Source organism: Nerophis lumbriciformis, linkage group LG11 (genome assembly GCF_033978685.3).
Source record: "Nerophis lumbriciformis linkage group LG11, RoL_Nlum_v2.1, whole genome shotgun sequence".
Classification (NCBI taxonomy): domain Eukaryota; kingdom Metazoa; phylum Chordata; class Actinopteri; order Syngnathiformes; family Syngnathidae; genus Nerophis; species Nerophis lumbriciformis.
In genome coordinates, this window is record NC_084558.2 from 33,124,599 (window position 1) to 33,142,185 (window position 17,587).

Consider the following 17,587-nt stretch of genomic DNA (forward strand, 5'->3'; position numbering starts at 1 on the left):
GTAGACACATAGAATCATCATACTGCTGTGATTATATGCATCAAGTGTTCATTCAAGGCTAAGGCCAAATATCGAGATAAATATCGCGTATCGCGATATGGCCTTAAAATATCGCGATATTAAAAAAAGGCCATATCGCCCAGCCCTACTGTCCATTAGTTCAAACAAGCATTAATGTCTAAATCACAGTAGCCATTATCCCTTCTTTGTGTTATATAGTCAGTGTCACAAGGTCTCAAGTGGGAATGTGGAACAGATTATCTTATTCGGATCACTGAAAGTTCAGTATTGCACTTCATTGCAAAAATACTGAGAATGTGTAAGAAATTAATTGTTGCTCTAAACAAAGATGATTTGGGTCTGATGTATTCAATTTTACAATATACTTATGGTTAAGGTCAAAAGTGATGTAACTCATTAGCTGTTAACAATAAATTATATTATTAATGATACTACTAATAATAAGTAGGGTTTCCCCATACCTACTGTGGCTGGCTATTGCTTGGATTCAAAATGATGTCATGTCTGCCTAATTCAATACGCGAGGTGGTCAAGCCAGCATCTGTTGTCATTTAGCCTTTCTTGAAGAAAAATGCCCTGTGCTTGCGTTGTTTTCGGCTGTACGGACCGTTTAAATCGCAAAAAGGATAAACATTTATTTTAGAGTTCCTCGAGAAGTAATCAAGAATGGCAAAATAGTGCAATATATTATGAAAAAAGATAACAAAATACCTTGCACTCCAGTACAAGGGAGCAGAGTTGAAGAATGCACAAGTTTTTCAGTAATCACTCTGTTGAAGGTTTGTTTGATATATCTTAACCCTTAGTGTTTCCCAATGAAGCTTTCAACACGTACACAATGTTGAAATCTATAGTTATATTTTGATAAAGACGGGGAAAAACACAAATACTCCGAAAACGGCGAGTGCAACAGCAAGGGCAAGCAACAAACATGGCAGTAGAAACAAATTTAAAAGCCTACTGAAATGCGATTTTCTTATTTAAACGGGGATAGCAGGTCCATTCTATGTGTCATACTTGATCATTTCGCGATATTGCCATATTTTTGCTGAAAGGATTTAGTAGAGAACATCGACGATAAAGTTCGCAACTTTTGGTCGCTGATAAAAAAAGCCTTGCCTCTACCGGAAGTAGCAGACGATATGCGCGTGACGTCACAGGTTGTGGAGCTCCTCACATCTGCACATTGTTTACAATCATGGCCACCAGCAGCGAGAGCGATTCAGACCGAGAAAGCAACGATTTCCCCATTAGTTTGAGCGAGGATGAAAGATTTGTGAAGTGAGAGTGAAGGACTAGAGGGCAGTGGGAGCGATTCAGATAGGGAAGATGCTGTGAGAGGCGGGTGGGACCTGATATTCAGCTGGGAATGACTAAAACAGTAAATAAACACAAGACATATATATACTCTATTAGCCACAACACAACCAGGCTTATATTTAATATGCCACAAATTAATACCGCATAACAAACACCTCCCCCCTCACGTCCATACAACCCGCCACAACACAGGCTTTAAAAAAGCCTGTGTTGTGCAGCCCAAAGTACCGTTCACCTCCCCAAAGTTCATACAGCACATATATTTCCCCAAAGTCCCCAAAGTTACGTATGTGACATGCACATAGCGGCACGCACGTACGGGCAAGCGATCAAATGCTTGGAAGCCGCAGCTGCATGCGTACTCACGGTACCGCGTCTGCGCATCCAACTCAAAGTCCTCCTGGTAAGAGTCTCTGTTGTCCCAGTTCTCCACAGGCCAATGGTAAAGCTTGACTGTCATCTTTCGGGAATGTAAACAATGAAACACCGGCTGTGTTTGTGTTGCTGCAGCCGCCCGCAGTACACCGCTTCCCACCTACAGCTTTCTTCTTTGCTGTCTCCATTGTTCATTGAACAAATTGCAAAAGATTCACCAACACAGATGTCCAGAATACTGTGGAATTTTGCGATGAAAACAGATGACTTAATAGCTGGCAACCATGGTGTCCCAAAATGTCCTCTACAATCCGTGACGTCACATGCCGGCGTCATCATACCGAGACGTTTTCAGCATGATATTTTGCGGGAAAATTAAAATTGCACTTTAGTCAGCTAACCCGGCCGTATTGGCATGTGTTGCAATGTTAAGATTTCATCATTGATATATAAACTATCAGACTGCGTGGTCGGTAGTAGTGGGTTTCAGTAGGCCTTAAAAATTGAAATGGAACCCGACCTGAGCAAACACAATGCGTATTTATCCGGGACAGTCTTGATATTAATGTCATTGACCTAGCCACACACAAAAAAATAAGTTGTAGACCTCCATGCTTTTCCAAGCTTTCATCTGTTTTGCCGTGTAGAATGATGTCTGGAGCACAGGATACGCTTGGGAACTCTTTTTTTTTTTTTTTTTTTTTTTTTTTAAACAAAAGTGTAGGGATCTTTTCCATTGCATAGTTGGATTTTTGCTTCATATCTGCTTTTTGCAGGAATATATAGGCCCCTTGTACTCAGTGCGCGCTGCTTGCTGTACAACAGCCATCTGAGCTCGGTTGACCACCACTGGTTTTCACTTCCGGAAATAAATTACTTGCCGGACTACAAGCAACTGTTCTCAGTTTGATTTATAATACAAGTATGTATGATTTATGCTGATATATATATCGGCACAATGTTGGTATCAGCCAATTCGAAAGGCTGCATTGTATCAGAAGTGGACACTCCTATTTCTTAAAATTGCGTAATGATGTTTGTATGCCAAGACTGAATATTTTTGTGTGCACACAAATTAGATTTTTTTAAATCAGAATTTAATTTTTTTTTAATAGATTAGGCTTCAGGTCAGTGACTCATTCATGGAGGTTTGTGTCTTTATTACAAAAAGCTTATTTTTGACACTGAATATAACATACTAAATATATGTTATATTTTATATTGCTACTATGGTACATTTTTTGTCTACTTTTGTACCTGCATTATTCTTTCCATCCTTACCCTTTCCATCCTTTGCAAATGACCTACTGTGTGGAACAATTTCCCTGTTGGATCAATAAAGTTTGTCTGAGTCTAAGTAACTGATTTTTATTTTTCATCTTTTACATCAAATTATGCTGACAATTTCAGTGAAATATATTTGCACATTGTTTTTCTAGCATGCACACATCGCACTGTATGGAATGGCCTCAATCTCGTTACCTTGCGTAATGACAATAAAGCTGATTCTGAAAAAAGATTTGAGAGCAAAAGTGTGTGTTTAAAAAATTAGTGTATAAAAATTCAGTGTTTAAAAATTGCTGCTTAAAAATGCAAAGCCCACTAAATTAAGCGGCATTTAAATATTCATTATGCCCAGATAATTGCCTTTTTTATGAGGTTTTGTATGACCTGTGTCAGTGACTTCAAACTGGACACCCCATTGGCTGGTTCTGAGCAGGATCGATTGCTTCAGTCTTAATTTATCGGAAGTGGGTCTTACGTTTTTTACTCTGAATTTCAAAACACTGAATTTTCAAGACATCCATTTTGCTACCATTTTATTTCACTGAAATGGTCAGCATAATTTGATGAAAAAAAAACAACCCTCGTTTTACAAAATTCAAACGCAAAAAATGTTTCAGAAATTCAGTACCAAAAAAAGCTTTTGTAAAAAAGACACAAATTAACCACTATATTTATGATAATGTAAATGGCCATCAATCAGATACAATGAAGTCAGTTTCAAACAACAACATAGAGGTAAGCTTTCATCAGACGTTCTGTTTTAGGGCCCTATAAAATCTGTAAAAAAAAAGTTCAAAACAAATATTTTAGAATTTATTTTAGCATTTACACTTATCTTACAAACATAGATGTGTTTTTTGTCACAGTGAATACAACAGGTAAAATAAAAGCAAACATGTTTACATTTATTGATGCAATACTGTGCATCATTGGAAAATGTTAGCCAGTATTTTAAATAAAAGCCTAATAATTTACCATGAATTACCATACTTTCAAGACAACATTAAGCTAGTAGCAAATATTAGGAGCAGCACTGTATATTTGACACAGCTTGGTTATTTGTTTCAGACATGTTTGACAAGTTACATTAGGGAAACTCATGTGGTTAGATTTGTACATTTCAACATATCTGAAAAGTAGTAGGAAGAAGCAAAGCTTATACAGATTTAATACGACCCCTTGTCTATGTCTTTTACTGATAATTCATTAACGTCATAACGTTTTGTGTGACAGGAGTTTGGAAAAACATTTTAATGACATATTGGTGATTGTCAGTGAATGTTATGGATGTCAGAGAGCTTCACTTTCCCCACATTTTCTTATGTAACAGCCTTATTCCAAAATTTAATATTTTTTCTTTTTTGTCCTCAAAATACTACAAAAAATACTCCATAATTGCAATGTGAAAAGTTTTTTTTAATGAGCAAATTTACTATAAGATATCACATGTACATAATTATTCACAGCTCATGTTCAATACTTGGTTGATACACCTTTGACAACAATTACAGCCTCAAGTCAATGATGTGGTTGATGGGCAGTTTCGCCCATACTTCTTTTTTGGCACTTTTCAAACTTCATCAGGTTGGATGGTGAAGGGTTGGTTTTCATCCAGGATGTCTCTGTACATTGCTGCATTTATCTTGGTCTAATCAGGGAGGTGACCAAGCACCTGATGGTCAGTCTGTCAGAGCTACAGCATTCCTAAGTGGAGAGAGGAGAATCTTCCCGAAGGACAACCATCTCTGCAGCAAACCAACAATTAGGCCTGTATGGTAGAGTGGCCAGACGGAAGCCATTTCTTAGAGAAAAAAAAATGTGTAAACCTAAAATAAACATTTTGCATTGTCATTTTGGGGACAAAAATTAATTTATTCCATTTTGGAACAAGGTTGTAACATAACATGTGGAAAAAGTGAAGCACTTTGAATACTTTCCGAATAAACTGTAATATTGTAGAATCCGTCATAATTTCAGTTACTATTGTAGAGTTGTTGTTTTTAAGTTGAACTACAGCAAGTCTATGTCTTTGTATTTGCCTAGTTCCTTACTGTCAATCAAACCTCAAAGTGGCTAGTTCAAACCTAAGTGCAAAAAAAACAACTCTGAAACTCATCTTTTAGTTTAAAATACAGTGCCGTTTCAAATTACTTTTATGTGTCAGCCAGGTGATATATTTTTTTTTTTACAAATTTTATGACACTGCGGCTTGCTTTAAGAGTGTGCTGTCTCCGTGAAGGTGAGTGAAAGCGCGTGTGGGTGTTTGTGAGAAGGTACACAGATTTCTGAACGTTCCTTTTCATCACGATGAAGCATTTTAGTAAAATTACAAATTGTAATCATACACTAGATTTTTTTGGCCAATTCTGTGATGCCCTACCCGATTCCGTTAACGCAGAAATAATAGGGCCCTATGTATACTATTTGGTATGATAATGTTGTTAGAAGAAGACAGATGAAGGCAAAACTCACCTCTAAGTCGTCCTCCACTATAACCACAGTGGACTGGGAAAACGTGTTGAACACTTGGTTGAGTGCCCAGCGGTAATGTCTGGCAATTTTGTAGTAGCCCTGGAATTTTCTGTGCTCCGGTCGTACTCGGATGTCTGTGAGGTCTGGCTGGCTTATGTGTGTCAGCTGATTCCCATATGAACCAATTACACTCGCTGTTTCAGCATGGCCACAGTCCTGGCTGACAATAATAGGGTAGAGTTCTGGAGAAGGACGGTACTGAATAAGTCTGTCAAGACTTCGTTTTACTGTAACTCTGTCACAAGCAATAACTAAGATAGGAATGATAACTTCTGGGCTTGCAAGAGAAGTTGTAAATCCGTTTCCAAGGCTGACTGCCTTTAATACATTCGACTGGTGATGAGAATCTGGAATTACTGAAGTAAAAGGCTTCGTAAGAGTTTGTTCCTTGGTATCCACTTTCTCTTTCACAGGAATCAGAGGCTTTGGTGGCTGGTGAATAGTTTCCAATTTGACTTGTTCACTAACATCCATTTTTCTTTTTCCAACATCGTTCCACTTAGACCAGGCAAATCTGTGACTTTCAATCTGCTTTAGCAGCTTTTTCTGGGTCTCAAGCTGAATTTCCACTTCCTCTGCCAGGCGGAATACCTCCCCTGCTAGGTTGCCTCGGCTTCCTTTCCCTCCAATTACACCCCACTCCTCATTTCCTCCTGGTTCAGCACCACCACCTTCACCAAGGCGGCCAATCGGAGGGCGACCCCAAAGGTAAAGAAGCAGCAAAGCATTCCACGCAACAAACAGAAAAGCACCACATAGTATAAGGGAACCTTTCTTTCGAACCATGGCCCAAGGACACAAAGAAGGAGTAGGTTGAGGATAGGGATGCAATGATAAACTGTATTATTGATAAACTGCGTTAAAACGCCAGACGGTTAGTATCACTGTTTTAAATTTAAAAAAATATCATAAAACCAATAGCCACACTCTGAAAAACTCATGGACTTACTAGCTAGCTTGAATGCTAACATGAACACAAAATACATTGTTTTTCCCTCTTTTTTTGTAAGGGGCGCCGGAAGTTGGCAGACCCGTCAGCGATCTTGTTCTGTCTCCCTGTAATGTTTGTCTGCTCTTGAATGGGATTGTGCTGAAAATGTTAATTTCCCCTCGGGGATTATTTAAGTATTTCTGATTGTGATTCTGATTCTGATTAAAAAAACGACATACCCCAATCTAAAAATGGTATAAACACATTGTTGTCTGAGCAACTAAGCTATTCAACTGTGCACATAAAACAAAAAGGCTAAGCTCTTTTAGCACAGTTATTGATCTCTAGTCGGAGGAATATGGCGCAGAGATATCTATTTATCTTGAGAAGCCAGGATAATATTTAATGTTTTGTCTGCCAAAAAAAGTATATTTTGTATCTGTCTATTTTATTTTAAATTCTTTAAATTGGTTAAAAGATTTCAGTGTGTTTAAAAAGTACTTTTTAAACACATTTAACAATACCGTGATAATAATAACTGTGATAATTTTGGTCACAATAACCATGATATGACATTTTCGTATCATTACATCCCTAGCTGAGGAACACGATAAAGATAGGGACCAGGTACGAGCGCCAGACAAAGAATCATCAGTCCCAAGTGTAAAGCTTTGTTGCAGGAAGTTGACGGAGTTGACTTGGTCACTGCATACCAAATTTGTTGACGAGGATGCCCACAGGTAAAGTGGACTCTCTTTAATGTACACAAGAGTACAGTGGAATGCATCAAGTCTATTAAATGATGTACAAAAAAAGGAAGGGGGATAAATTGGGTCACTTTGGATGAGGGGATGTGACCTATCGAATGTTATCCCTTGGCCATCATCCTGGAAACAGAAAGAAAAAACAAATGATCAGTATAATAATTGCTGTTCATGGGCCCTTGTAATAATGACAATTTAACTTTCTTGTAGTGGCTAGACATTGATCAAAAAATGGATAATTACAATAGTCAGAAATAAAGCTAAGATTATTTTTAACAACGGTAAATCCTACATGCGTAATAAGTCTTGAGTACTTTATTAAAATGTTTACAACTAATTAGTTAACTGAAGAAACTGCACTATGCTATAATACAGAGCCTTTCTCTTAGCATTAAACAGGTTATATATTCATCATACAATACAATATAGACAATATATTATACAAAACTTGTTTTAGGTGTAACTAAGGGACAGCTGTAACAATTAGCTTAATCTGGCACAATAATCACATTTATGTATTCTACTTAACTACTGTTGAAATATCAAGATTCAATGTAAAAAGTCACTTTCATTTTCAAGGGAGTAAACATGTTATTGTTTACACAGATTACATACTGTACAATCCTACTGCATTTTGTCAAAAATAAAAAACAATACACAGAGTTGTTGATGGTTGACAGTTCGAACATATTGAAAATAAATAATAAGAATAAATTGTACATAATATTAGGAGTGTAAAAAACACATGTATACATATACGGATCAAATTGAACCAAGCTGTAATGAACCGAAAGCTCCACACTGAGTCATCACGTGAACCACTAGAGTTTTCAAAAATACTGGTTCTTCACTACCAAGTCGATACCAACGGATCAAATATAACAATACCTGAGGTTTTCAGTACAGTCAGTACCAAATACAGTTCAAAACTTTTTTCTCTCTGAGCGAACAAATAGTGGAAAATAGCCAGTGTTTCCCATATATCTATTTATTCATGGCAGCCAACAAATGTGGATTTTAGTAACGTGAAGTGAATTATATTTATATAGCGCTTTTCTCTCGGGAATCAGAGCGCTTTACATAGTGAAATCCATTATGTACATCTTTAAATTGTAAGTTGTTCTTAGACTGCGATTGTGTTGGCACGTGCTCCCTGCATATGCGTGTGGACGAGGCTGCGGTGAGTAACAATCCTGAACACCAGACAAATTCCTCAGACTGACAAGCAATTTTTATTCAATATAAATAGTAATTGTAAAAAACAGACACTTTTGAAAAAAATATGTTTTGTTAAACCACTAATGGTAATCTTTTTTTTGGTATAATTTTATTTTAAACTTTGAACAAGTTGCAAAACTTTGAACAAGTTGCTAACGTCTGGCCATCCATCCATCCATCCATTCATCCAACCATCTTCTTCCGCTTATTTGAAGTCGGGTCGCAGGGGCAGTCCCTTTAAATTGGAGAATTACCACTAACCCACCGTGCGGCCTGCAACAGTGTTCATTCTAGAAATCCTCACTTTATCAGACAAATGGTGAGGGCACTTAAATGCCATGTCAGCAAAGTGTATTAGTAACAGAAATTCTAGAGGCTCCACAAACATATATTTTATCTGAGCTGTGCAGAGTTCAGACAGACTGATAAGGACATCCTGCTTCATGCCATTAACTGAAGAACCCCTGAGCCAGCACCCATCGAGGTCATAGTTTAAGTGTGCTTTTCAGCATCAATTTCACAAAGTGCTTGACACATCTTGGATTATTTTTCATTACTTTGCATCATACTTGCCAACCTTGAGACCTTCGCATTCGGGAGATTGGAGGGCGGGGGGTTGAGTTGTGGGGGGGAGGGGGGTTTGTTGGTAGCGGGGGCGTATATTGTAACCGGAAGAGTTAGAAATGCAAGGGATTCTGGGTATTTGTTCTGTTGTGTTTATGTTGTGTTACGGTGCGGATGTTCTCCCGAAATGTGTTTGAATTCTTGTTTGGTGTGGGTTCACAGTGTGGCCCGTTTTTGTAACAGTGTTAAAGTTGTTTATACGGCCACCCTCAGTCTGACCTGTATGGCTGTTGATGAAGTATGTCTTGCAGTTACTTTCGAGTGTATGCAAAAGCCGCATACAACATGTGACTGGGCCGGCGCGCTGTTTGTATGGTGAAAAAGCGGACGCGTCAACAGGTTGTAGAGGACGCTAAAGGCAGTGCCATCTCGGCACGCCCTTAATATTTTTGTCCGGGTGAAAATCGGGAGAAATTCGGGAGAATGGTTGCCCACGGAGATTTTCAGGAGGGGCACTGAAATTCGGGAGTCTCTCGAAAATCGTGAGGGTTGGCAAGTATGCTTTGCATTAAGACATGCATATTGATTAGAACTCGACCGATATGTTTTTTTCAGGGCCGATACCAATTATTAGTAGTAAAGAAGGCTGTTAACTGATACTTGGAGCCGATATTTGTTTACAGTAAAAGTGACATACTGGTGTCAAAATTTACAATAAAACTGTTCTAGACTTAAAGTGCATGAACAGTCCTGTACGCTTAGCTTTTTCACTAGGAGCACCGGTCCTACTAAATTAAAAAAAAATAATAGAACAGAATTTCTTTTGTAGCTCAGAACATTTTTTGTAGCCCGATTGTAGCTGAGATAGGCACCAGCACCCCCTGCGACCCCAAAAGGGACAAGCGGTAGAAAATGGATGGATGGAAAATGAAATGTTTTAAATATCACAATTTCATTAACAACACTCAGACAAGGTACACTTGTGCACTCACATATACAGACAATGCCACAGACACAATCCCAAATACAAGTGAAATGTGAAATAAAGTGCACTGATTTCAGAGGACATGTTTTAACATCAGCAGCAACATGAAAATAATTGACCTTGAACATGGTTGTTTTTAGAGGTAACATTATTATAGGACATACACACAAAGATTTTTACCAGGAACACCAACCTGCCAACTGGTTCATGATGCTGTGTGACAGGCTGTGTTCTGAAAATTACTTTAAAAAAGTGATTAATTATAGTTACTCCTAACTTTACCAAAAAAGTAATTGAATTAGTAACGGAATTACTCTTTAATTAATGTAATTAATTACTAGGGAAAGTAATTGTGTTATGGGCGTGGGCTATATGGCCTGAAAATAAAATCCCTGATTTTTTTCACAAACATTTTTTAAAGAACCCATTGAATACAAATGGCAGAGATAATTCAAAATGGCTCTCTCTTTTATTTGATCAAAAACTAGTATATTGGAATGATACTGCATCTTACTCTTTGTCAGCTGAGCCTGTTACCAACAGTTTGGTCATGTTTTGTTTTCCTGTGTTTTGTGCTTTTCCCTTTCCAGCGCTCTTGATTTTGGTTTCTGTTTCCCATCACTGCACCACTGTCCTGAGCGCTGGCTTCCACACCTAGCTCTGATTGGCACTCTAGCTAGACACACCTGTTACGTGTTGCCAATCAGGCTTCTTTATAAGCTGACCTGCCCTGCACACAGGGCTGGATCATTATAGTTGTTAGTCGGCTTTCTAAAGGTAAAAAAAGGACAATAGATCGCATTAGTTTTTTGTGGTTGGTATGCCTAAATACAACTATGAAGACTTGGTTGTGCAAATAAACTAACGTCATGTTAAGTCCTAGTAATAAATATTGAGATTGTTGGTCCAAACCACCGCAATTTCTTTCTCCATTTTCAAAACAGAAACAAAAACCTCTGTTGTTGTTGTGCAGGAAAGCTTTATTCAACACGGGATACTACATTATAGCGTCTTTGGTGATATTTGTTAGCATCAAGAAATTATCCTTAATAGTATTAATAAACTACATTAATAAATCTCTCGTAGGCTCAACAGCATATACTATATATTGATATCGCTAGATTCATGCTGAACAACAGGGACATCTATAGCTAAATAATGAGACAAAATATAAACTTCACATCATAAAAACAACTGCAGACAAATTGTAGATGAGACTAATATTTGTTGCAGGAAATGAACTGCATACAAACTTATCTTTTTTCTCATTAGCGTCACAATCATAGCAGCACGACACTTATGTCAATGAAATATGTTACTTACCGATGCACGAATAAATAAACCTATAGTAGTTTCAATAAGTCAAGTGGATAAACGCAGACTTTTTTTCCCCCCATTCAGAATCAGAATAGTTTTTATTGCCATTGTTTGAGAACGGGTTCACAAACTAGGAATTTTTCTTGGTGCAATCGTGGAACATAAAACACATAACACAGAATAGGTAATAAAATGAGCTGTGCCTGAGCTATCAGATCTTATTGTTCATGTGCCTGATGGCCGAGGGGAAAAAGCTGTTCAGGTGGCGGGAGGTGTGGCTCTGGGTGGACTGTAGTCTCCTGCCTGAGGGGAGAGGGGAGAATAGTTTGTGACCAGGGTGAGAAGAGTCAGCTGTGATCCGACCCACACGCCTCCTGGTCCTGGAGGAGAACAGCTCCTGGAGGGATGGGAGCTTGCAGCCAATCACCTTCTCAGCAGCACGTACGATGCGCTGCAGTCGATGCTTATCCTGGACTGTGGCGCCGGGGAACCACACGGTGATGGAGGAGGTAAGGATGGACTCGATGATGGCTGAGTAAAACTGCTCCAGCATCTCGGTCGGCACGTTTCCTCAGCTGCCGCAGGAAGTACATCCTCTGCTGGGCCTTCTTGATGAGGGAGCTGATGGTAGGCTCCCACTTGAGGTCCTGGGTGATGGTGGTGCCCAAGAAACGGAAGGAGTTCACAATGGAGACGGGGGTGGGAGAGTCAATCAGGGTGAGGGGAGATGGTGGGGCTGTGACTTTCCTGAAGTCCATGATCATCTCCACTTTTTTCTGGGCGTTCAGCTCCAGGTTGTGGAGGCGGCACCAGGACACCAGCCGGTCCACCTCTCTCCTGTAGGCGGACTCATCGCCATCCGAGATGAGCCCGATGAGGGTAGTGTCGTCCGCAAACTTGAGCAGCTTTACGGACTGGTGACTGGAGGTGCAGCAGTTTGTATACAGGGAGAAGAGCCAGGGGGAAAGTACACAGCCCTGAGGAGTACCAGTGTTCGTGGTTCGACTGTCCGAGACAGCCGCACGTGCTGTCTTCGGTCTGTCAGGAAGTCATTGATCCGACTGCAGAGGGAGTCGGGCACGCTGAGCTGGCAGAGCTTGTTTCGTAGCAGTCCAGGGAGGATGGTGTTGAAGGCAGAGCTGAAGTCCACAAACAGGATCCTGGCGTATGTTTCTGGGGAGTCCAGATGCTCCAGGATGAAGTGGAGGGCCAGGTTCACTGTATCATCTACAGACCTGTTGGCTCTGTAGGCGAACTGCATTGGGTCCAGGAGGGGGGCGGTGATGTCCTTGAGGTGGGGCAGGACCAAGCGCTCAAAGGACTTCATGACCACAGACGTCAGCACCACCGGCCTCTAGTCATTAAGTCCTGTGATCCGTGGTTTCTTGGGGACAGGGACAATGGTGGAGGTCTTTAAGCAGGAGGGCATGCGGCATAGCTCCAGAGAGGTGTTAAAAATGTCAGTGAAGACAGGAGCCAGCTGATCCGCGCAGTGTCTGAGGGTGGAGGGGGAGACACCATCGGGCCCGTGGGCTTCTGCATGTTCAGCTTCAAGAACTGCCGGCGTACATCCTCCTCTCGGATGGAGAGGGCCTTTGAAGTTCTGTGATGTTCTTGGAGTCCTTTGATGTCCTTGGAGTCCTTTAAGTCATTTGATGAAGTGCTGGGATTGGTGGGGAGGGTGATGGTGGTGGGGAGCAGAGCATTGATGAGCTGAAGGCCGTTCATGACGACAGTAATGTATGTTGAGATCTATTCAGGGCCTGGGGGGCTTTGGGCTTATAGTTCGTAAGGACCCTTAGCCCGCTCCACACGGCCGCAGAATCATTGGAGCTGAACTGTTCCTGTAGACGGTTAGAGTACACAGATTTAGCTTTCTCCACTTCCCTGTTGGAGTGGTACTTTGCTTCTCTGTAGGTACTCCGGTCCCCGCTCCTCCACGCTGCCTCATTCTTCTTGCACAGCTGTCGCAGCTTGGGAGGTGAACCAGGGCTTGTCGTTGTTATAACAAGCCCGTTGGTGCACGTTGGAATGATGCGCGCCTCATTGAACTGTATGTTTGAGGTTACAAGTGTCCGTATACTCGTTACACACAAAAACAAACAAAACAGAGCGCGCGAGAGCACCGAGGCAGCCGTGATGGGCGCCATGATGATTACATTTCACTCATCTTAATGGTGGAAAATTACGTTTAAAAGTAATTATTATTGTTTCCCATTACTTTGCCAAAATTTCAATTACCCTTTCATTAATTGAATTAACTACTAGGGGAAATAAGTAATGCGTTACTTGGAAAAAATCAAATATATGGCTTATGCAATTAAAAGATGTATCATATTTGAGTAGAGTGTGCTTGAGTGTGTCTTTAAAAGGCAGTGCCTGTTGCCTAGTGACGTGTCACGTCAGCGCCTCGTCACGTCAGCGCCTCGTCACTTGTGTTTCAGCAGCTCTGTTGAATGTTTTCACTGGATTGTGTTACTTCTGGTTAATAAAGAGATTTAATGTGCTTCCATGGCTGTCATATCGTCTGGTCCACAAAGGGGGTATTGTTTGATTGAAAGCTGAAGGTTTTCACTTTAATCATTGATTTGTTCCCTCGTAGATAAGAGTCGTGTGTATGTGTTTGTTTGCTGTGTGTGATGTTGCCTCTTTCTATTTGATATCAAGTTCATTTTGTGTTCAGTTCTTGTTGCTTTCATTAGTATAAGGATATTTCCTGCACTGAACTTGGTGCTTTTGACGCTGACATGTTTACATAAAACCACATCACCAGTAGCGTGCTACGTTACATCAGAACTCTGATCATCAAACATGCCTTGTGTAAATGTTTCCACCACAATACACTGCTTTTTAAAAGGAGTTGCAGTCTTGTTCACCTCGTAAGGTAGTTGTATTTCCCATTTGGCTGTTTTTGTGCTGCTGCCTTTTTTAAACACTTTGCAATGTGCAGTCAGTCATTAGCTCAACGCCGGTTGTCGCAAAACCAAAGTACTGATAACACTTTTATTTTCTTTGAAACAAATGTCTCGCTCTCGTAAGCGTTAGCCATGTTTTGAATCTCCACTAAGGAAGTAAGGGGGTAGGCGAGGGCTACGGAAGTCCCTGGGGGCAAAAAGTATGCCGGAGCAATAGGAGAGAAAAAAATCTATTTTAAATTTTTTTAAATCATCTGCAGCAAAAAACTTGAATATATATTTATAAAATCAATATATCGCAGAGGCCTAATGTATTAATTAAAAAATAAACTTCAAATATCTGACATAATGCTGTTGAGATAAGCTTCATATGGATGTATGTATATGAAAGCAGTGTACGTGTCTGAGTGTGTGCCTTTTAAAAGGTGGTGCCTGTTGCCTCCTGACGTGTGACATCAGCAAGTCCACGCATTCTACAGCTCTCATTGTGAGTGATCAACACTTCCGCGTCAATCACAGTCCATTTGGTCATGGTTTAAATTTATTTCTATTTCAATCATGGCACCCACCTGTTCCAAATAAGTGTTTGATGAGCATTCCTCAACTTTATCAATATTTATTGCCACATTTACCAACTTTTTGTCACGTGTTGCTGGCATCAAATTCTAAAGTTAATGATTATTTGCAAAAAAAAAATGTTTATCAGTTTGAACATCAAATATGTTGTCTTTGTAGCATATTCAACTGAATATGGGTGGAAAATAATTTGCAAATCATTGTATTCCGTTTATATTTACATCTAACACAATTTCCCAACTCATATGGAAACGGGGTTTGTAGTAAAAACAATACTATGGCTAAAAGTACTGTGCACAGATAAGACATGATACAGGTAAAACACACATTGTAGGAATTTGTTACAAAATTCAGTCATTTATCTTATTGTCTGTCTCATTAGTTTACGTTACGTGGGCAGTTTGGACTCCGCTAATATTTGGCATAAAGTCAAACAGCTGTGTGCGCGTCTATGTAACTATGTGCACAAAAGAAGAGCTAGTTAACTTTATTATCTGTCGATCTGACTGCTTGTGATTTCATTGTTTAGCTAAGTTTAAGGCAAATGTGGTAATACTTTAATCATCCCACCTTTGGTGAGGCATGTTTTAAAGCAGGGCTGGCAGCGTGGTACTGCTTTGTTTTATGTAGGGCTCGGCGATTTGGCAGAAAAAATGATACATTTTTTCATATCATCGGTTCGCGATTATTATCACAATTTTTATATATATATATATATATATATATATACATATATATATTAAGGCGGAAACGACGCGTCGACATAGTCGACGTCATCGATTACGTAAATACGTCGACGCTGTTTTTGAGCGTCGACGCGTTGCATACCGTATTTCCTTGAATAGCCGTCGGGCCGCTAATTAATTTATAACCTCTTCTCACTCCTGCGCTTACCAAAAGGCGTGGGGTAAATTTAGGCCTGCGCTTATAAATTTGAGTGATGTAAGGATACCATAATGAAAAGCACATTTAATAAAAAAAAACGTTATTATGGTCTTACCTTTACTTATGAGTCGATGCGCAGCTGCTTCTGTTCAAAAGCATCGATAACTTGTTTATAGAAGTCTTCCTTATCTTTCTTCAGTTTTAAAAGTCTCTGTGTCTCGATGGAGATATTCCTTTAAGTATTACCTCCTGCTTCGATTGAAAGTCCAGTTTAGAAAACTGTTTTATTTTATATATACATATATACATATACATATATGTATATATACATATATATATATATATATATATATATATATATATATTACCATATATGTATATATATATATCTCCTCTCTGAGCTGCCACCTTAACGTGGTAGAGGAGTTTGCGTGTCCCAATGATCCTCGGAGCTATGTTGTCCGGGGGCTTTATGCCCCCTGGTAGGGTCTCCCAAGACAAACTGGTCCTAGGTGAGGGATCAGACAAAGAGCGGCTCGAAGACCTCCATGAAAAATAAAAACCAAGGACCCAGATTTCCCTCGCCCGGACGCGGGTCACCGGGGCCCCCCTCTGGGGCCAGGACCGGAGGTGGGGCCCGGCTGGGCACAGCCCGAAGTGGCAACGTGGGTCCCCCCTCCAATGGGCTCACCACCCATAGAGGTCGGGTGCGATGTGAGCTGGGCGGCAGCCGAAGGCAGGGCACTTGGCAGTCCGATCCTCGGCTACAGAAGCTAGCTCTTGGGACGTGGAACGTCACCTCGCTGGGGGTGGGGGAGCCTGAGCTAGTGCGCGAGGTGGCGAAGTTCCGACTAGATATAGTCGGACTCACTTCGACGCACAGCAAGGGCTCTGGAACCAGTTCTCTCGAGAGGGGCTGGACTCTCTTCCACTCTGGCGTTGCCGGCAGTGAGAGGCGACGGGCTGGGGTGGCAATTCTTGTTGCCCCCCGGCTCAGAGCCTGTACGTTGGAGTTCAACCCGGTGGACGAGAGGGTAGCTTCCCTCCGCCTTCGGGTGGGGGAACGGGTCCTGACTGTGGTTTGCGCATACGCGCCAAACCGCAGCTCAAGAGTACCCACCCTTTTTGGATTCACTCGAGGGAGTACTTGAGAGTGCTCCCCAGGGTGATTCCCTCGTTCTACTGGGGGACTTCAATGCTCATGTTGGCAACGACAGTGAAACCTGGAGAGGCGTGATTGGGAAGAATGGCTGCCCGCATCTGAACCCGAGCAGTGTTTTGTTATTGGACTTTTGTGCCCGTCACAGATTGTCCATAACGAACACCATGTTCAAACATAAGGGTGTCCATATGTGCACTTGGCACCAGGACACCCTAGGACGCAGTTCCATGATCGACTTTGTAGTTGTGTCATCGGATTTGCGGCCTCATGTTTTGGACACTCGGGTGAAGAGAGGGGCGGAGCTTTCTACCGATCACCACCTGGTGGTGAGTTGGCTGCGATGGTGGGGGAGGATACCGGACAGACCTGGCAGGCCCAAACACATTGTGAGGGTTTGCTGGGAACGTCTGGCAGAGTCTCCTGTCAGAGAGAGTTTCAATTCCCACCTCCGGAAGAACTTTGAACATGTCACGAGGGAGGTGCTGGACATTGAGTCCGAATGGACCATGTTCCACGCCTCTATTGTCGAGGCGGCTGATTGGAGCTGTGGCCGCAAGGTAGTTGGTGCTTGTCGTGGCGGTAATCCTAGAACCCGTTGGTGGACACCGGCGGTGAGGGATGCCGTCAAGCTGAAGAAGGAGTCCTATCGGGTTCTTTTGGCTCATAGGACTCCTGAGGCAGCGGACAGGTACCGACAGGCCAAGCGGTGTGCGGCTTCAGCGGTCGCAGAGGCAA

At 41.1% G+C, this 17,587-nt stretch overlaps 1 protein-coding gene across 2 annotated transcripts in view; it reads right to left on the bottom strand.

The window, feature by feature from the left end:
- The window catches only part of mgat1b (alpha-1,3-mannosyl-glycoprotein 2-beta-N-acetylglucosaminyltransferase b), a 32,379-nt gene that overhangs the window by 6,016 nt on the left and 8,776 nt on the right, over positions 1 to 17,587 (bottom strand). For both annotated transcript variants that reach the window (XM_061966768.2, XM_061966769.2), the window contains exon 2: positions 5,476 to 7,353. In XM_061966768.2, coding sequence (XP_061822752.1) covers positions 5,476 to 6,321 — 846 coding nt within the window. In that variant the 5' untranslated portion in view covers positions 6,322 to 7,353. The remainder of the gene's footprint in view (positions 1 to 5,475; positions 7,354 to 17,587) is intronic.